The sequence below is a fragment of the Sphaerodactylus townsendi genome, linkage group LG08, assembly GCF_021028975.2.
Source record: "Sphaerodactylus townsendi isolate TG3544 linkage group LG08, MPM_Stown_v2.3, whole genome shotgun sequence".
Lineage (NCBI taxonomy): Eukaryota > Metazoa > Chordata > Lepidosauria > Squamata > Sphaerodactylidae > Sphaerodactylus > Sphaerodactylus townsendi.
The window spans coordinates 105,712,463-105,733,110 of NC_059432.1; the positions used below are offsets into that span (position 1 = coordinate 105,712,463).

General features: G+C 44.8%; 2 protein-coding genes and 3 non-coding genes across 9 annotated transcripts in view; 1 reads left to right on the forward strand and 4 right to left on the reverse strand.

The window, feature by feature from the left end:
- RFC4 (replication factor C subunit 4) overlaps window positions 1–6,479 on the forward strand; it is a 37,985-nt gene extending 31,506 nt beyond the window's left edge. For all 3 annotated transcript variants that reach the window (XM_048507069.1, XM_048507071.1, XM_048507070.1), the window contains 2 exons: window positions 4,391–4,507; window positions 6,081–6,479. In XM_048507069.1, coding sequence (XP_048363026.1) covers window positions 4,391–4,507; window positions 6,081–6,176 — 213 coding nt within the window. In that variant the 3' untranslated portion in view covers window positions 6,177–6,479. The remainder of the gene's footprint in view (window positions 1–4,390; window positions 4,508–6,080) is intronic.
- Window positions 6,480–8,631: 2,152 nt separating this feature from the next.
- Window positions 8,632–16,768, reverse strand: EIF4A2 (eukaryotic translation initiation factor 4A2). Of its 3 annotated transcripts, none has more exons than XR_007245272.1 (12): window positions 16,673–16,768; window positions 15,241–15,283; window positions 15,018–15,150; window positions 14,652–14,791; window positions 13,041–13,209; window positions 12,679–12,788; window positions 12,311–12,454; window positions 11,780–11,917; window positions 11,216–11,305; window positions 10,904–10,983; window positions 10,206–10,305; window positions 9,301–9,438 (listed from the first exon to the last, which is right to left on the reverse strand). XR_007245272.1 is itself a non-coding variant. In XM_048505887.1 (11 exons), the coding sequence occupies exons 1-11, from the start codon at window positions 16,699–16,701 to the stop codon at window positions 9,294–9,296; spliced, it is 1,221 nt and encodes a 406-aa protein (XP_048361844.1). In that variant the 5' UTR covers window positions 16,702–16,766; the 3' UTR covers window positions 8,632–9,293. The 3 variants fall into 3 exon arrangements, 1 of the variants encoding a protein (XP_048361844.1); XR_007245271.1 differs by having other exon boundaries at window positions 9,302–9,438; window positions 10,202–10,305; XM_048505887.1 differs by lacking the exon at window positions 10,206–10,305 and having other exon boundaries at window positions 8,632–9,438; window positions 16,673–16,766.
- LOC125438675 lies at window positions 12,097–12,275 on the reverse strand. Its single transcript, XR_007245379.1, has one exon. It is a non-coding gene; the product is annotated as a small nucleolar RNA SNORA81 (small nucleolar RNA).
- Window positions 12,515–12,645, reverse strand: LOC125438665. The gene has a single exon (XR_007245372.1). It is a non-coding gene; the product is annotated as a small nucleolar RNA SNORA63 (small nucleolar RNA).
- Window positions 14,867–14,938, reverse strand: LOC125438677. The gene has a single exon (XR_007245381.1). It is a non-coding gene; the product is annotated as a small nucleolar RNA SNORD2 (small nucleolar RNA).
- Window positions 16,769–20,648: the final 3,880 nt, after the last annotated feature.

The following is a 20,648-nucleotide window of genomic DNA, read 5'->3' on the forward strand; positions in this document are numbered from 1 at the left end:
GGTTGCGGATGTCACGCTACGTCTAGATAGGCTGTTAGACAGTGCTGGGGTGGAGTCAGCAGTTGTGGTCCACATTGGTACCAATGACATTGGGAAATGTAGCCGGGAGGTTCTGGAAGCTAAATTTAGGCTGCTAGGAAAAAGGTTAAAATCCAGGACCCCCAAGGTGGCATTCTCTGAAATGCTACCTGTTCCACGCGCAGGGCGAGCTAGGCAAGCGGAGATACAGGGTCTCAATGCGTGGATGAGAAGGTGGTGCAAGGCAGAGGGTTTCAGATTTGTCAGGAACTGGGGAACCTTTTGGGATAAGGCAGGCCTGTACAAAGGGGACGGGCTTCATCTTAACCAAAGAGGAACCAGGCTGCTGGCGCTCAACATTAAAAAGGTGGCAGAACAGCTTTTAAACTGATTCCTGGGGGAAAGCCGACAGGAGCTGAGGTGACTTCGGTTCGGAATACAGAGTCCATGGGGATGCAGACAGAGAAGGAGGTTTTTTTAAATCAACCACATACAAGTGAGGAACATAGCAATGTGATAAGTGATAGTGTCTACAAAAGGCTAGAGGGCAAAACACATAAATCCCAGGTTAGGGACAGAGACAGAGTATACAAGTGTCTCTATGCTAATAGTAGAAGCATTGACCTAAAATGGGGAGCTGGATTACAGAGTTTTGAAGGAGGACATTGATATAGTGGGCATCACAGAGACATGGTGGAATGAGGAGAACCAGTGGGATGCTGTTATCCCAGGTTACAGGCTCTACAGGAAGGATAGGACACGGCGTATTGGGGGTGGGGTGGCCCTCTACATCAAAGAGAGCATAGTGTCACATAAAATAGACAATGCAGGGGAAATTGATTCCTCTACAGAAGCACTGTGGATATCAATACCAGGGGTGAAACATAGTTTAACATTAGGAATATATTATCGTCCCCCTGACCAAAGCGCACAAGAGGATTCTGAGATGGAAAAAGAAATTAGAGAGGCCAACAAAGCAAAATGTCGTGGTAATGGGCGATTTTAACTATTCCCATATAAACTGGAAAAATGCATGTTCAGGTCATAGTAAGGAGAGAACATTCCTGGATATGCTAAATGACTGTGGCTTAGAGCAGATGGTTGTAGAACCAACCAGGGGAGATGTGATCCTAGATCTAATTCTATGTGGGACCCAGGACCTGGTGCGGGAAGTCAGTGGGAGCCGATAGGGAACAGCGACCACAATGCTGTCAGATTCAGTATCTCTGCATGCGAACAAGTGACAACTACTAATGTAGTTATATTCGCCTTCAGAAAGGGAAATTTCTCAAAGATGAGGGGGATAGTGCGCAGGAAGCCGAAAGGGAAAATCAAGAGAGTCAAAAATGTCCAAGATGCTTGGAGGTTATTTAAAAACACAGTCTTAAAAGCTCAACTGGAATGTGTTCCACAGGTTAGGAAAGGCAGCCCCCAGTCCAAAAGAAAGCCACCATGGTTAACAAGGGACGTTGAGGAAATTATTAGGGAAAAAAAGATGTCTTTTAGAAAATGGAAGTCCAACTTAACTGATAAAGAATACCAGAGAGAACACAAATGGTGGCAAAAGAGAAGCAAGTTAGCTGTAAGGGAGGCAAAAAAGGAGTATGAGGAACGCGTGGCTGTGAACATCAAAACCAGCAACAAACAGTTCTTCAAGTACATCAAAAGCAGGAAGCCAGCAAGGGAAGCGGTAGGCCCGTTAGATGACAAAGGAACAAAGGGTGTGCTAAAAGATGACAGGGAGATTGCAGAAAAGCTGAATGAATTCTTTGCATCTGTCTTCACCCAAGAGGAGGTGAGGAAAATTCCTGCACCTGAACCAAGCTTCTTAGGAGGCTTAATCAGAGGAACTAACTTGAAGATAGTGGTAGACAAGGAAGAAGTTCTGGCAGCCATTGATAAACTAAATGCTACCAAATTCCCTGGCCCAGATTGCATTCACCCAAGAGTTCTTAAAGAGCTCAAGCATGAAATTGCTGATGTTCTCACTTTAATATGCAACTTATCCTTGAAATCAGGCTCCATCCCTGAAGACTGGAAGATGGCCAATGTCACACCAATCTTTAAGAAAGGATCTAGGGGACCGAGAAATTACAGAGCCAGTCAGTTTGACATCTGTTCCTGGTAAATTAGTAGAATCTGTCATTAAAGATAAAATTATAAAACATGTACAAAGAAGCAAAACCTGCTGAGAAAGAGTCAGCATGGCTTTTGCAGAGGCAAATCCTGTCTTACCTAAAACTTACTAGAGTTCTTTGAGGATGTAAATAGGCATGTGGATAAGGGGGAACCAGTGGACATTGTCTACTTGGATTTCCAAAAGGCTTTTGACAAAGTTCCTCACCAGAGACTATTGAGAAAACTCAGCAATGAAAGACTAAGAGGGGAAGTCCTCCCATGGATTAAAAACTGGTTGAGAAACAGGAAGCAAAGAGTGGGTGTAAATGGGAAATTCTCACAATGGAGAGATGTGGGGAGTGGTGTCCCCCAAGGATCCGTATTGGGACCAGTGCTCTTTAACCTATTCCATAAATGACCTGGAAGTAGGGGTGGGTAGCGTGGTGGCCAAGTTTGCAGATGATACCAAATTATGTAGGGTGGTGAGAACCACAAAGGATTGCTTGCAGGAGCTCCAAGCGGACCTTGATAAATTAGGTGAGTGGGCTAAGAAATGGCAAATGCAGTTCAATGTAGCAAAATGCAAAGTGATGCACATAGGGGCAAAAAATCCAAACTTCACATACACGCTACAGGGGTCAGTGCTATCAGTCACAGACCAGGAAAGGGATTTGGGCGTCTTAATTGATAGTTCCATGGGAATGTCAACTCAATGTATGGCAGCTGTGAAAAAGGCAAACTCTATGCTGGGGATAATCAGGAAAGGAATTAATAATAAAACTGCAAAGATTGTCATGCCCTTATATAAAGCCGTGGTGCGACCACACTTGGAGTACTGTGTTCAGTTCTGGTCACCACATCTCATAAGGATATTGAAGAGATAGAAAAAGTGCAGAGAAGGGCAAGGAGGATGATTGAGGGACTGGAGCACCTTCCTCATGCGGAGAGGCTGCAGCGTTTGGGACTCTTTAGTTTGGAGAGGAGACGTCTGAGGGGGGATATGATTGAAGTCTATAAAATTATGCATGGGGTAGAAAATGTTGACAGAGAGAATTTTTTCTCTCTTTCTCACAATACTAGAACCAGGGGGCATTCATTGAAAATGCTGGGGGGAAGAATTAGAACTAATAAAAGGAAACACTTCTTCACGCAACGTGTGATTGGTGTTTGGAATATGCTGCCACAGGAGGTGGTGATGGCCACTAACCTGGATAGCTTTAAAAGGGGCTTGGACAGATTTATGGAGGAGAAGTCAATTTATGGCTACCAATCTTGATCCTCTTTGATCTGAGATTGCAAATGCCTTAAGAGTCCAGGGTGTTCAGGAGCAACTGCCACAGAAGGCCATTGCTTTCACCCCCTGCCTGTGAGCTCCCAAAGGCACCTGGTGGGCCACTGCGAGTAGCAGAGTGCTGGACTAGATGGACTCTGGTCTGATCCAGCTGGCTTGTTCTTATGTTCTTATGTTCTTAAGACATTATACCCAGGCTAGGTGTAATGCCAAAAGTGCAACATTTAATACTACAAGAAAAGTGAAGAAATCTCTGAACAGACTACAAAACCAGCCAGAATATCTAAGCAGTGGCGTAGGAGGTTAAGAGCTCGTGTATCTAATCTGGAGGAACTGGGTTTGATTCTCTGCTCTGCTGCCTGAGCTGTGGAGGCTTATCTGGGGAATTCAGATTAGCCTGTACACTCCCACACATCCCGGCTGGGTGACCTTGGGCTAGTCACAGCTTCTCGAAGCTCTCTCAGCCCCACCTACCTCACAGGGTGTTTGTTGTGAGGGGGGAAGGGCAAGGAGATTGTAAGCCCCTTTGAATTTCCTACAGGAGAGAAAGGGGGGATATAAATCCAAACTCTTCTTCTCTTCTAAGAAAATAACCAAGTCCACAACTATGCAGAGCCTTGGCAGCTGTCCCATTTTGGGGTAAATTAACACCAGCTCTATTCACAGACAAGAAAACAAGATAGTCCCCTCTTGTCTAAGCCATCAAGTAACCCCCTCGGTAGCCAACAAATCTCATTTAAATCTACTTCTTGAATTGGCGATGTGTGGTATTTCATATCTTGCAATATAATCTTCTCTAGTTCAAGACCTCATGGGGCAAAGCAGAGTGTCAATGGCACCCTGATTTCTGCTCTTTTAAGGCAAGCAACGTTTTTACTTTTTCCGTTAATGAAGTGAACTGGTAGTCAACAGCTTATAAGTCTGTTAATTCTAGCTTGCTCTTTTTTCCTTCCTTGGGTTCAGAATCTGATCAATGAAGGTTACGCGGCGACACAGCTCATTAATCAGCTCCACGATATCATTGTTGAGAAGGAAGAACTCAGCGACAAGCAGAAATCTGTTATTGCAGAGAAACTTGCTGTAAGTCTTCACCATGTGAAATTAGGCTCTTTTCACAGGGGTATCACACTGTTTGCCTACAGGTTGGTGTTCAAGGGGCCCGCCCTTATGGACTGCACAGGAGCATGTTGATGAATCCATGACAAAGTATAGGGCAGTGGTGGCGAACCTTTGGCACTTCAGATGTTATGGACTACAATCCCCATCAGCCCCTTCTAGCATGGCCAATTGGCCATGCTGGAAGGGGCTGATGGGAATTGTAGTCCATAACATCTGGAGTGCCAAAGGTTCGCCACCATGGGTATAGGGGTTATTTTCCTCCCTAGGTGTGGCAGGACATGATATCTTTAGTCACACAGCTAAATTCGAGTCCAGTAACACCTGATATACCAACAAGATTTTGAGGGTCCATGCCCTACAAAGAGAGGCTTAGGGAGCTGGGGATGTTACCGGAGAAGCAAAGGTTAAGGACATGATAGCTATGTTTAAATATTTGAAGGGATGCCATGTCAAAGAGTTTGTTTTCTGCTGCTCCAGAGACTAGGACATGGATTAATGGGTTCAAGGTGCAGGAAAAGAGAGTCCACCTAAACATCAGGAAGAACTTCCTGACCATCATCAGGCTGTTGAACAGTGGAATTCACTGCCTCAGAGAGTGGTGGAGTCTCCTTTGGAGGTTTTTAAACAGAGGCCAGATGAATATATGTCGGGAGTGCTTTGATTGTGTGTTCCTGCATGGCAAGGGGTTGGACTTGATGGCCCTGGGGGTCTCTTCCAACTCTGATTCTAAGAGGGTATGAGCTTTTGAGTGTTGTCTCTGACAAGCGGAGCTTTGACTCTGGAAAGCTTATATACCGAAAACGTCATTGGTATATAAGGTGCTACTGGACTTAGATCTAGATCAGGGGTAGGGAACCTGCGGCTCTCCAGATGTTCAGGAACTACAATTCCCATCAGCCCCTACCAGCATGGCCAATTGGCCATGCTGACAGAGGCTGATGGGAATTGTAGTTCCTGAACATCTGGAGAGCCGCAGGTTCCCTACCCCTGATCTAGATGCTCTGCTACAGGCCAACATGTCACCCTCTGAAACTGTAAACTCACAGTAGTTGGGAGAGGCCTGAGCCAAGCCACAGAAATAGCCTGTTTGCCAACTTCCATCATCTCTTTTCCCTCTCTTTCCTGCCCCCGTCCCCATCGCACAAAAAAGGAATGTGCCATGTTGGGAGTTGTGGCGAAATGGGCTTGCTTATGGCTGGCAGGCAAGAGATCTTCAGAGGTGGTTTGCCACTGCATAGCAATCCTGGACTTCCTTATTGGTCTCCCTTCAAAACGCTAACCTGCTTAGTTTCCAAGATTGACTTGCCCAGTTCAAGTGGATTGAGACCCCCAATTTAAGTTGTGGGACTTTTGTAAAAAATGTACACCCCCGTCTAGAGAAAGGAAGCAGCTGGACTCGTCTTTCTGTATCAGGATGGGGGGGGACATGGATTAATGGGTTGTGTAAAATCATTTGCTCTCCTGTTATCGGATACGGCTGTCACTGAACCAGGAAGATCATGACCTTTTATTTTGTAACTCTGTTCATTTGCAGGAGGCAGACAAATGCTTGGCAGACGGTTCTGACGAGTTCTTGCAATTGATCAGCCTCGGTGCAGTTGTGATGCAGCAGCTCACTCAAAATAGCTAGCTGCCGTGCGAAACTGACTCCTTGACGGTTCTGGCCTGGATCCGGGTGTCCTCAAATTTTGATGTGGTTTTGGCAGAGCACCTTTGTGTAAGCGCAGAAGCGAAGAGGCAAGCAGTCTGACAGTTTTACCACTCGCTTGGATCTTGCCGTTACAATCTCGGTTCAAGGAAGGAAGGGAATTCCTATTTTCTGTACTACATTTTTTATCTTCACGCTTTCACCTATACATTAGAATGAGTGATTGTATTTGGAAATTCAGTGTTGCTTGTGATACCTTTCATTAAATGTTCCTTCAGTTTGTAATGGGTATTCAAGAGTTTCTAGAAAGGATACACACACATCCATCCCCACAAATTTATATTCACATGGCTTTCAAGAAACTCATTCTGTATTTGTGCAAGCCAGCACTATTCAGAAGGGGATAGAAATAAAGGTAGCTCTTTTTTATTCCTGAGATCTCCACCAGGGTTTCCAGCTGTCCTTCACCATACAGCGAGGGAGATTTCTGTATTTAGTAAACCACTAAACTAGTTTTTACCCTAGGAATGCCACTCTGTCCACCCCCATCAACTTGCATTTGTATTCTAGATACCTTTAAGTTTTTGTGTGTGTTGGGGAAATACAGGCATCTAGGTTTTTTTATTACTTTTAAAAAGAAAGTGGAGTGTGTGATGATTACGATGGTACTTTGTTAGCCAAGACTGTAATTAGTTATGGAATTCTGTGGAGAAAAGATGAACAATTTTGAGAAAAATCTGGCTCAAGCACGCAAGTCACCATCGTTCAGTTGCCCTGGCATTTCCTTTTAACTTCTTGGTCCGTAGTGGGGGAGGGGAGATTAAGAATTATTGCTTTGAGATTTTATGAAGGTTGTAGTCCCTGTCCACAAGCTTCACAACAAGCAAGACCATTCTTATCTAGCATTCCTCTCCCTTGTGTTTTAGGCAGTCAAGAATTTTCTGCCTGAAATAGGGATATAGAATCTAATGGTGAAACTTGTTCTTGCTACTATAACAGTTAGAAGGGTTTTATTCATCTGCAGAGGTGCCATACATTTTACTTTGGACTGTTTTGTCAGAAATACCCCCTAAGCCAGTGGTTCTCAACCTTCCTAAAGTCACAACCCTTTGATACAGTTCCTCATGTTGTGGTGACCCCCAACCCTAACATTTATCTATTTTACAGATGAAGAACACTGATGCAGAGAGTCTTAGGCGACCCCTGTGAAAGGGTTGTTTGACCCACAAAGGGGTTGCGACTCACAGCTTGAGAACCGCTGCTCTAAGCATAAAAGAACCTGTGCATTAGTGACACCAAACATACTTTAAAAAATCTTTCTAAAGTAGAGGGTACAGTTTCCAGAATCTAACAGATAATATGCTCAAATGAAATTTCTCTACAAGATCAGTAAATTGCAAAAGAGCAAACCAATTTAAGTGGCACACTGTTCAGATCACAGTGCCAGACACTCTTCTGCAATGGCCTACTGCATTCTTGGAATTTTTATTTATTTTTTCAATTTATAGACAGCCCCATCCCCAAGGGGCTCTGGGCAGTGCACAACATTCATATATATACAATAGAGGTTCACAATAGTGACCATAACAATCAACACATTAACTAAAATTCAATAAAATCTATTTAAAAACAGCGATCCACGTAACAATGGTAGGCGTCCTATACCCAGTTCATTAAAATCTCCCCGGAAGGAGGGGCCAGATCCCTCTCTAGGAGGGTAGCATAGATGGAACCAGACTTAAGATGGTAATAAATGCATAAAAGCATAAGGGGGGGCCCCGCACCACTCAGCAGCTGGACCCTCCAAAGGCCCGGTGGAACAACTCATTTTTACAAGCCCTGCAGGGCCCGACAGCTGGAGGAAGGGTGTTCCACCAGGCCAGGGCCGTAAAGGTCCTGGCCCGTGTGGAAGCCAGCCGCATCATTGAGGGGCCAGGAACCACCGGCAAATTGGCCACTGCTGAATGCAGGGGTCGAGTAGGGGCATATGGGGTAATGTGGTCTCTGAGGCATGAGAGTCCCAGGCCGCATAAGGCCTTGAAGGTCAAAACCCACACCTTGAAGATGATTCGGAATTCCACTGGAAGCCAATGCAGCTGGCGCAACACAGGCTGAAAATAATCACGGAAGGCGCCCCTGTGAGCAAGCGTGCCGCTGCATGTTGGACCAGTTTCAGTCTTCGAATCAAACAAATTAAGGGAAGCCCCTCACATTACCCAGCACAACGTGGGACTTCGCAAAAGCCACTCCTACTTGCAGAAAACAAGCATTCGATACAGCCAAGTGCATTGTTGGAGTAGATAAGATACAGCTTCCTGTATTCCTCAGCCTCGCTGTAAAAAGCAATAATTAAACCACTATGGCACATGCATCATTATCCTGGAATCTTGTCTGCCATTGATGGTCTCCCAAGAAGCACCCAGTTGACCCAGTAAAGTGAATATATAAGTATTTTATTGAACATTCAAATTTCATTAAGACATGTGCAATATGGCAATTTTAATGGGTTTCACCCTAACTAAGACAACAATAATGATTGCTTGCTGGGGTTCAGCAACAGGGTCGAGATCACACTTAACACTAATTAAATACTTTATTCAATAAATACATAGCAAACAAAAATGCATTTTTAATGCTTTTATAAAAGTTTAGTCATTTTGAAAGGCCTTTCCAATTCTGTCTAATATAGAACTATAACATACAATAAAGGTAGGTATGCCAGTTTAACATAATTGGCTGATTTTATACAGCACTTATACCTTTTAGTCCATAAGTAAATTATTAAATGATAAAGAACATCTAGCACAACCACTTCTAAAGAACTAGGAAATAAATGTCTAATGAAGAAAAAATTTACAGACCCCATGACTTTCCACCCAACCCCAACAGTCTAAACCCTAAAGAGGAAAGCCAAGGGCTCTCCCCACAAAAGCTCACGACAAAAAGTCGCTTCGCTTATCAAAAATCTGTATTTCTGATCCGTAATGAGCATTGAGGCAAGATTCAATGTATCCCCCAAGAAAGGAGCACAATGCGCGTTGTGGATCGCCTAGTCAGCAACAGCGAGCACTGCATTCCAAAAACATCTCCTCCCAGGGATTAAATGAGGTCAGCCACATTCATGGGCATCTCCTCCACTGTAGTATTGTAGAAAGTCTCAATATCCCGAAGGATCCGCTTGTCCTCCTCAGTGACAAAATTTATAGCCACGCCTTTCCTGCCAAAACGACCGCCTCGGCCAATCCTGCACAAAAAAGGGCAAAAAGGGGTTGTGACAAAAGCCAGCGTCACCGAGATTTAGTTTACCTGTTTGCGGGATTCAGAATGATAATTAGTTCTCCTACTCAATTAATTTGGTTACCACAAATGCTGCATTTACAGTACTAATTTGGGTGCCAAAAGCATGTTTTGCTAGCTCTGTGCTGGCAGAGACGGTTGAAATTTTGTGGCAGACACAAGACACGTTTGCACTCAAACAAGAGGGGTTCACTCCCCAGATCCTTGTTTTGTTTTTTGTTTTTGTTTGTGAGACTTACTATACCGCCCACCCCCGAAGGGCTCTGGGCGGTGTACAACAGACAAAATACCATTAAAACATAACATTACAATATACTGATAAAAACCAGAAATAATTTAACACAACAAAAGCAGATAACAAGAAACCCAACAGCAGATGACTAAAAACCACCTACCCCTTGGAGAAATGTTTGCACCGTTTCTTTCTGCATGCGGGCAGAGCTTGATGTCAGCTTGCAAAACTTAAAATTCTGTAAACGACCAAATCAGATCCCTAACAGCCAAGCGTTAACCTATCTTCACTTTTCAGAGACAAAGATCATTCAGTGGGAAAACTTATTTTTGGCAGGACAAACCCAGAATTTACAGGGCACACATTATGCATACATTAACAAACCCACAACTTCTGCCTCCATCTGGCCACGCTACTAAGAGCTTAAAAGACAGACATAGCTCACAACAATCATGACAAGAAGAAAGTATATAAATACCAACTCGCTCTTTATTCATACAGTGTGCCGCTTACGAATCCACGTCCTAAATTACGTCGTCCTTTCTGAGCACCATCCCGTGTCATCAACTGGGCTAGCGACTCCTGTATTTTTTTACATCAAGTAACAAGGTACAATTTACTTCATTTAGGTACAAAGCTACCAGGAAAGTTAGCTAAGCCTAGGGAGATAAACTGTAAGTTCTACTAGAAGAATACACCAGAGAAAGAATCCCACTGTAAGAAGAACCAAGGCAGTAGTGAAGGTGTTGGCAAAGGAAACTTCCAATAAAGCAACATTAATCAAGCTGAAAGAGGCAAATATTGATAAGTCTAGTAAGAAAACACATTGCGACTCTGAAAACAGCACGAATCTCCGTCGATCCTAACCAACTACCAAGTCGGAAGAGTTTTTGCAGAGGCTACAACACAGGCCACAAAACATTAGTTTGGTGGCCATTAAAAGCTGTACGAGCACCTCAAAATTAGCAATCAGCCATCAGCATTTCTTAAGTTTTCCCACTGTTTTGTTTCATCAGCTAACGAAAAAGCTCTGCCCCTCCCATCTTCACGTTATATGTACACACACACCACACAGGGGATGCAAGAAAGAAAAGCAAGTCTGAGGAGTGTAAAGATTTTGAAGAGCCTGAAGCAACCTGAGCACCAAGTGGACACTCAGTGGAAGCATGCCCCAACTGACCTGTGAATGTAGTTTTCACGATTGGTTGGCAGGTCATAATTTATAACCAACGACACTTGTTGCACATCGATGCCACGAGCCTGCAAGAAAAGAAGGCCAAATGGTCACTGAGCAACCCGCTCTGGGTCCAGGGACCCCCAGACATCAGGTTTTGTCGACCATGTTATAGTTATGAACTACCATTATGCAAGTCCATAGTGGAGCATGGCCTTTACTCTTCCAATAGCCTGAGCAGTGCAGGGTTACAATAACCTGCACCAAATCAAACAGCTTTGGACAAAGTATCTACATATTTAACATCAAGTTACTCACCAACAAGTCAGTAGTGATCAAGACACGGCTTGACCCTGATCTGAACTCTCTCATGATGACATCTCGCTCCTTCTGGTCCATGTCACCATGCTGCGGAGATAAAAATGGCTCCTGTTAACTGACACCTCAACCAAACATCTCAAGCCTTCTCCCTCCATTGAAAGGAAAAGCACCGGCCGCTCCATTATGCATTCTGAATTTTGCCCAACTATCCCTTGAGTCATGCAACTGTTTTTAGTGACAAGTCCTCTGATATCCACTCTGCTGCAGAAAAACTGCGGACAGGCAAACGCACAGGGTGGAAATACCAGCAGTACTGCAATCATTAAGTGAGCGCCAACCCTGCCACTCGGGACCGTTGCCTTTAATAGATTTTAATAGATTTTATTGGTTTAATAATTTTACTGATTGTAATGAATATTGTTGTGCACCGCCCAGAGCCCCTCGGGGATGGGGCGGTCTACAAATTCAAAAAATAAATAAAATAAAATAAAAGCACAGCAGACACTTTCAGTGTGCTGCTCAAATGCAATTTGACCAACACCATATATATTACAGTCTTACCAGAGCAGAGACAGTGAAGTCCCTTGCATGCATTTTCTCTGTCAGCCAATCCACTTTCCTTCTTGTATTAAGGAAAATAACAGCCTGCGTAATGGTCAGAGTTTCATACAAATCACAGAGGGTATCCAGCTTCCATTCCTGCAAAGTGAAGGAAGCGATCATGAGCAGCATGAAGTGCCACACAAAACTCCACCAAGTCAGAAGTTCTGCTGTACGGTAACTGAGCGCAGACTTTAGCACATTAAGGACAACAGGGCTTAGGAAAGCATTGCTCTGCTTTGTAGTTGGTCGGCAGCACTGTTGCACGCTTGCAAGACAACTGTTGCACCAAGTCTTCAGACTGGGACACTGGACATTAAGAAAGAGGTCCACCCGAGTCTTTTACTGATCTAGTGCGGTTCACTCTTCTTCCTGTGTGTACTCTGCTAGCATTACTACAGAGGCCAAGGCCCAGCCTAGCTTCTGCAGTTTTAGCACAGTGCTTGTACAAGAAGGTGAGGCTGCAGTGCGTTTCCCAAACCCTGCCCTTACCTCTCTCTCCACATTAATGTAAAATTGTTTGATCCCCTCAAGGGTTAATTCCTCTTTCTTCACCAAGATACGAATGGGATCTCTCATGAACTTTTTGGTCACCTCCAACACATCCATTGGCATAGTGGCAGAAAGCAACACAACCTGGAACGGGAAAGGGTGTTAAGTGGATCGGTCCAGCACACTGAACAACAAGAGAAATTAATGTATGAGACCAAGCGTCCCTGTCTGCTGTGGGGTCAAAGCAAACAAGGATAGATGAGAAACATTTTTTGCTTTGTGCAGGGGGAACGACAGCGCAGCACTTCACAGCTACATTGTAACTTTACCTGCATAGCCAATTGTTATTGTTGTGCCACATATTTTACCTGGATGTTTGTGCTTAGCTTCTGAAAAATTTCATAGATTTGATCCTTAAAACCCCGGCTCAACATTTCATCAGCTTCATCCAAAACAAACATTTTGATCCATTTGGGCGCTAAAAGAAATCAAAATATATGGAAGCTTGATACAGAAACTGCGCTTCTAGAGTGACTCATGAATCAGTTCTGGCAAATGCAAGACAGTAACATCTTTTTACGTACTTGTCTATGCACTGGGACCTTGCCTGACTGTTCCAAATCTTGACCCCCTCCCCCAGAGGTTTTGTTTAATAGTTTTATAACTTATGTCCTCTCCATCTAGTACCCTGCAGGGCTTTGGAAAGCAGTTAGAACAGTGCTTCACTTACACAGATAGCGCCTGTTTAACATGTCAAATACGCGTCCTGGTGTTCCCACCACAATGTGGGGAGCCTCTGCCTGCAGCTTCTGCATCTCATTGCGAACATTTGTTCCACCAATGCAGGCATGGCAAGTTGCGCCCATATAGTCGCCAAGAGCCAGAATAACTTTTTGGATCTGAAACAGGAAGCCTCAATTAGAATTTACATCAATGAACCTCCATCCTTGTTCCATTTACTACAACTTCCCAGTGATCACGTCTCAGACCCCTTCGACACATGCAGAATAATGCACTTTTACAATTGTTTGCAAGTGGATTTTGCCATTTCACACAGTAAAATCCAGCTGCAAAGTGCACTGAAAGTGCATTACTCTGCATGTATGGAAGGGACCTTCGTTAACACAGAAAAAAACCTTGTTTAACAACCTACATGCAGTATGAAAATCTATTTGCTACCCATAAGGGCCATTTCACCAACAGCTCATCTGTTTTATGCGTTGGGTAGTTGTCTACTACTAAATACTTGTTTCCTTCCTCAGTAAGAGCACCTTTGCCTTTAAAAGGAACACACTTAAGTATCCCTCACCAATAGCTGCAGACTGGTCTTACCTCTAATTAAAAGGAAAAAGGTATTGCATGCCAAAAGACAAGCAAAAGTATAATTGATCCTCCTGAATTGTGAGATCTGGCAGCTTCTTCACATATACCTTACATCTGTCACTGCAACTATGACGCTAGATTGAGAGGATAGTTTGCTATGTCAGAACTGACAATGACCAATCTAGGAAACCCTTTGCTTTCTGGGCAGTGCCGATGGAAATCTTTCTGGCAAATATGCCTTGTGGCTGACCCATTAAATATTAAGAGCATAAGATTTTGCAGAGTGTCAAGACTTTTGGGCTTTCAAGAGATTAGTTGTTCAAAGACTAATTCTGCTCCTACTTAACAGGTTTACCTTCAAGAAAAACCTATAAAGAACAGTGTACAAAAATCCACTTGGGAAATTTGTTGTCCGTTGTCTCCAGAGACTGCACTGTTACATTCGAGGCCCAAGTATGAAAATCTAACAATTCTGGCTGCACAAATCTTTCCAGATTTTTGCCATCTGGTATGCTCTTATCAGAATATTCAGTGATGCTCAAGAGGATAGAAATGGAAATGCGCAGTGCTGCAAAAGATGCTGTTCAAAACAGAAGATTATGAGACTGAAGCACACACAATACAATTACGTACATATAAAGAAAAATCAACTGATCACATGTGCACTGCAGTTTCTACGTTGCACAACTGCATGCATTTTACGAGTGCCTTTTCTCAAAGAATATTATATTTCCACTCAGATTATACAATTAGTACCACTAGGCGTCCTGGACATGCCCCCTCATCGATCCTGCACAACTTTCCCCACTCGTAAAAGTCTCTGGTCTATCAGCACACCTGCCCTCTCCACGTATCTAAAGGAGAAGGCTAGTGGAACAGAGGCCAGTACCTGTGTTTGCAGCCCAGTGACAACCAATAGCCATCCAAGACTGAGAACAAATCTGTTAACTTTCCTACAGTTGTGAAACCTGAAACTTAGGCACCATGTAAGCAGCTTTTTTAACTACACTATCAATACCTGTTGAGCCAGTTCTCTGGTAGGGGCCAATACTAGTGCTTGGGTCTCCTTGAGATCAATCTCCAACTGTTGCAGGATGGAAATAGCAAATGTGGCTGTCTTGCCAGTACCTGACTGAGCTTGAGCAATCACATCATACCCTAAAAAAAGGATAGATATTTACTGCTCCCACACACAACACATCAAGGATTCAGTTTAACCGTAGATTCCTTCTCAAGTGATCAGCAGTTAAGAATTTCTCTCCATTTCAGGTCAGTCCCGAAAGATGGTATGCCATCATCTCACTTTTTAAATGAAGATATTTTACCTCCCCAACGCAAGAAAATGAAAATGCTATACACCTGCTAATATTAAGAACTTGCTTACCTTTGATACATGGAATAATAGCCCGCTGCTGAATAGCTGAAGGCTTCTCAAAACCATAAGCATAAATTCCTCTGAGAAGAGATTCTTTCAGGTTCATATCATCAAAATTGTCAACAATTTCGTTCCAATTGCTCTGCAGGAAGTAAATTAAAACAGGCTTTTACTTCCCTCATCAAAACTTACCCCATAAGAATTATAAAGCATCCTTCATTGAAATACCAACCTCAATGACACCATCGGGGTCCATTCCCTCTGGGCCATGATCTCTGAGGGAAAGAAAATAAATAAAATTGTTTGCTCAATATTGTCAAGCTTAAAATTTAAAACATCCTTAACGTAAATATGCTTCACAATCCCTTCAGGATATTTATATATTGTAAGCATGACGTAAAACAAGGATTTGCCCTTCTTTTAAAATACTGGATTAGAGGCCACATGCATGCTTAACACAATATGGTGCAGTAGATGGCATTTAGAGTCTGGGTAGGCAACCCTCATCTGCCCAGGATCCTGAAATGCTCCTGAGAAAGACAATTATATAGGTCTTCTATTCGAAATGATATATAGCTAAAATTGCAATATTACAACCTTCCCCTTTCACACCAAATCTTCTTAAACCAGTTACAGCAGGAGAAACTCTTAGCATGGAGCAACAGCAGAGCACATGGCAAGACCCCCCCCCCAGCACGTACACATGCCACTCATTCAAGAATACCAAATGAAGTCTTAATTAATAACAGTCAATTTTGTTAGAGCTGGAATGTTTTAAAAAATGCTCCGAACATGTCAAGCCTTGCTTTTCAAATCCCTTTTCCAACACAGCGGTTCCTGAAATTGACCAGAAACTGCAGTGTGCTACAGTCCCTTATTTTTCCTTCTTGCTCCTCTTCCACATTCCCAATTATTGTTCACTTCCCGCTGAACCGCACACACTTCCAGGGGTGGGTATTATATTCCTGAGCTTTTAGTATCCGCAAAGATTTATTCAGATACTTTCACGTATAAAACCCGTAAAGGTATCAGGGCCACCATTTTTGGAGAGAGGACACTCTTTCCACACGTGGAGAGGAATAGAACGGGTCGACTCTCCCCTCCGCGAAGAGCCGCTAGACTCTCGCGAGAGCTCCACCCCCGAGGCCCAATTGCGCAAGCGCGAGGACGCGCCGGTGACTGACGAGACTGCCGGCGAACGAGCGGCCTGCGAGCCGCGCCTTTCCCCTCTCCCTCCCCCCGGCTACAAATGGACTCTTCCGAACCACCCGCTATGGGGTCTTTCCCGGTCATCGCTTGGGCGAAACCATGTGGTCCGGGGAGGGGGGAAGAGAGAAGGGCCGGGGTAAAAAATGAGCCCCTTCGAACCACATGGCTCGGAAGGGCTAAAACGGAACAGGCGACCAAAGGAAAGAGGGCTTTTGAATAAGACACGGCGCGGGCGCGACTCACTATCACCCCCTTTCGGATCGTACCACTGGCAAGGGAATGAACCAGCGTTATCGGACAAAGGTCGATTCCACCCGCAGTGGCCTTGAAGGGAGCGCGTCGACCCTGTGCGGCCCCCTTCACACCACAGCCCTCCCCGTTTTGCTTTCCTCTCCCTCAAATACCCCCCCTCCACTTCCCTAATCGGTCGGTCCCCACCCGGCTAGCCTCATTACCGGCTATAATCCGCAGACCCGCCTGACATGTTCCGATGACCGCCGCTCTCCTCAACTGAAAAGGCAGCGCCTCCGCGGCGCCTCCTTTATATATGCCCTCCGTTGGCCGGTACTACTTTTACTCTCCCTCCTCCCGTTGCGGAGGGATACACAAAAAGATCCACCGTGAGACGCGACCACAAGCGCGACACTTGGGTGTCGCGGTTCCTTTCGGGACTCCCGATGGGAGACCTTACGATCGAATAAACGGAGGGGGTAATTTCTGGAGGAGGCCGTCCTGGAGTCGGGCGAAGCGTGCGCTCTTCCAAGGGGCTACTTCATGCTCGGCGACGCGGAGGGATATTGCAGCAGTGGAGTGAGGGAGCACTGCATCCCGCTTTCACTCTCCCCCCGCCCTGCTCTGGCTCGTAAACGGGGTTTCCCGGATCGCCCCTGCCTCGGTGAGGGCGGTCTGGGGAGCCGGAGGGGGCGGGGCTTGAGCTGTGATGCGGGGGGGAATGGAGGCTATTGCCTGAGGGAAATCCCTGGATGGAGAGGAAACGGAAATGGAGGGGTGGCCGGAGGGGGGGGGATCAATAGACGAGGGGTTGTGAAGGGAAGGGGTCAGGTGGCCACTCAGGAATGCTGCCCCTCCCCAAAGAAGATAACTTTTGAATGTGACCCTTATAATGTATTTCAAAAGCTGGCCTTAGGGTTGCGACCTCCATATTCCACTGTATTATCCAAAATGGGGGCAGGTGCACCAGAAAATATAGCACAACCCACTATAAAGGCATATTGGTTGATTGATAACACAACCTTTCTTACCCCAAAGGTCTGAATATATTAGCCATAAAGCCACTGAGTGTCACTTTGTGATTTATTGTATGAAAATACTATTTCGAAAGACTGAGTAAGACTATATAGAGCATATTTTATTATACGTACTTTTATTTACTGTTTACTATATATGTAAAGAGTATATAGTGACATGTGAGTTTATTTTCTTTGGAACTGAATTGATGATTTGACTGTGCATGGTCTCTGTTGTTGAATATCTGTGAAAACAATAATATATTCAGGAGTGTTGTGGGGTTTCCGGGCTGTATGGCCGTGTTCCAGTAGCATTTTCTCCTGACGTTTTGCCTGCATCTGTGGCTGGCATCTTCAGAGGATCCTCTGATAACACTCCAGCGATTCCAGCCGTAAAAGCCTTTGACAATACAATATATTCAGACCTTTGGGTTAGGAAAGGTGGTCCTTAATTAGTTAGCGTGGTAAATGTATTGAAGGGTATACTTGTGTCTGTGGGATCTAACATTACTTGTGCAGAGGGATGATTTATCAAACCTCCATGTAGGACCTGGAGATCTTCTACTAATGCAACAGATCTTTCCAACACAGTGATCAGATCAGTGCCTCTGGAGCAAATGGCTACTTTGGAGGGAGCACCCACTAAAGTCTCTCCTCAGACTGTCCCTTCCCCAAGTTCCATCTCCAATCTCCAGGAATTTCCCAACCCGGAATTGGCAACCCCAGGCTTCTAGTGTTTATTTCATTGACTTTATTAAGTCCTGAGCTCTTTAGAAGAAAGCCGGGATAAAAACCATGAGACATGGGTAGATATTTAAGGAAAGCTGCTCTGAGTGCTTTTGTTTCTTCAGGCCATCTAAAATAAGAGGTGTTATTGGGGAAACTGGCAGCGTTCCAGGCATGCTGGGAGCCAGGACTTTTCAGGGTTGTATATTTAACTGTGAGGGGAACGGGACTTAAGATTCAAGAAAGCACCGCTGGGTTACAAGCCTTGTTAGAATAACTTGGATTTATACTCCCCTTTTCTCTCCTGTAAGGAGACTCAAGGCAGTTTACAGACTTCTTTCCCTTCTTCTCCCCACAACAGACACAACTTGTGAGGTAGTTGAGGCTGAAAGAGTTCTGAGAGAACTGTGACACCACAGCAGGCTTCATGTAAAGGAGCGGGGCTTCATGTAAAGGAGGCTTCATGTAAAGGAGCGGGGCAGGCTTCATGTAAAGGAGGCTTCAGGTAAAGGAGTGGGGAAACAAATCCAGTTCACCAGCTAAGAGTCCGCCACTCATGTGGAGGAGTGACAAATCAAATCCGTTTCTCCAGATTAGAACCTACCACTCTTAACCACTGCACCGCACTTTATTTTAAAGTGCTGATCTCTAATTTTATAGTTGGTCATCATTTATACCTTTCATTTTTATCAAAGAGCACCTAACGAGCACATGGTACTCCTCCCCTCTAGTTTGCCTCACAACAACCCTATGAGGTAGGTTGGACTGAGAGTGTGTGACTGGCCCCAGGTCACCCATCAAGCTTGCATGGCAGAGTGGGGATTTGAACCAGATCCTAGTCTGATACTGAATACTGCACCGCACTGAACTTAAGAAGAAGGGTTTGGATTTATATCCCCCCTTTCTCTCCTGTAGGAGACTCAAAGGGGTTTACAAACTTCATTCCCTTCCCCCCTCACAACAAACACCCTGTGAGGTGGGTGGGGCTGAGAGAGCTCAGAAGAACTGTGACTAGCCCAAGGTTACCCAGCTGGCGTGTGTGGGACTGTATAGCCTAATCTGAATTCCCCAGATAAACCTCCACAACTCAGGCGGCAGAGCTGGGAATCAAATCCGGTTCCTCCAGTTCAGAATGCACCTGCTCTTAGCCACTGCTCTTAGCCACTACACCATGCTGCTTAAGTTTCCATAATTATTCAATGATGAAGCAAATATATTCTGCCCATGCTGTGTTAGCTTCCTCTTTCTATGACTGGCATATCTGGCATTCCAAATGGGTTGTAGGAGAAGGTTCTGGTATGTAAAGGATAAAACTGGAAGTCATCACTTTGAAGTTAGATGGGAGGATGAACGTGAGCAAAATTACCTCAGCTGTTCCTCCCATTGAGTCCAAGGGGACAGCTAACATGGCGGCTGTATGAGTACGGTTTACTTCAGAGGTGGGATCCAGCAGGTTCTCACAGGTTCCCGAGAGTAAGTTGCTAATTATTTGTGCGTGCCGAGAGGGGGTTACTAATTGGTGATTTTGCCACGTGATTTTTGCCTTAGTTACACCCCTCCTCTCAGCAGTAGCGCGCAGAACTTGAAGCAGTCTAGCAGGAGGTGCACCGGCGTGCGTGGCAGCCTGCGCCTGCGTGCATTCGTTTCCTGCCCAAGGACCGGCGCAGTGGCTGTGTCCTTGCCACAGCCCCGCCCAGGAATGCCCCGCCCCTGGAATGCCCAGCCACGCTCCTGTCGTGCCCCGCCCAGCCCCATTGGCGCTATGCCACAGTTTGAATCCCACCACCATGGGAACCTGTTACTAAAATTTTTGGATCCCACTACTGGTTTACTTATACAGTAATGTAAAATATTATTTTAAAGGATGGCAAAGGCAGTCAGATCTCTTTAAACAATAACGACCCCCCAGGGGCACCAACTTTCATAATCTTGGGTTGCAGGGCACGCAACACGTCGTTTGAGACCTCTTCCAACACTGATCGTGAAAATGGAACAATCTAGTCTTTTTGTCAGGAACCGTCTCAAGAACCATTCCAAGTCCGAGTCAGCTGAAATGGCCGTCTAAATGCTTGGATAACAAAAAGTTAACTAATTCATATAGACACACATTGTGAAAACAAAGGCTTATTTTACTTTGCCCTGACCCTTGTGAGGAAATTAGTGGTTGACTTTACTGACCCTTTCTCATCTCTGGGGAGGTTTTTTGGCTGGGTTTTTTCTCGTCCAGATGGAACATCTTTAATAGGAAAATGCTATACTATATAACAGTGGTGGCGAACCTATGGTACGGGTGCCAGAGGTGGCACATAGAGCCCTCTCTGTGGGCACGTGCAAACAGAGTGCCCCCCACACACACACACACACATCTAGGTTGGCCTGGGCCGCTGGGCTCAATTATTAGCATTAAACCTAAGACCTAGTTTTGGGGAAGCAGTATAGATAACCCTGTTAAGCACTT

Excerpts from the sequence above, each read along its gene's own strand:
- EIF4A2 (XM_048505887.1), bottom strand. The coding sequence starts at position 16,701 with ATGTCAGGCGGGTCTGCGGATTATAGCCG. Across the intron at positions 15,151-15,240 it reads ACCCCGATGGTGTCATTGAG|AGCAATTGGAACGAAATTGT; the intron begins GTTGGTATTTCA and ends TACTTCCTGCAG. Across the intron at positions 12,455-12,678 it reads AGCTAAGCACAAACATCCAG|GTTGTGTTGCTTTCTGCCAC; the intron begins GTAAAATATGTG and ends TTCCCGTTCCAG.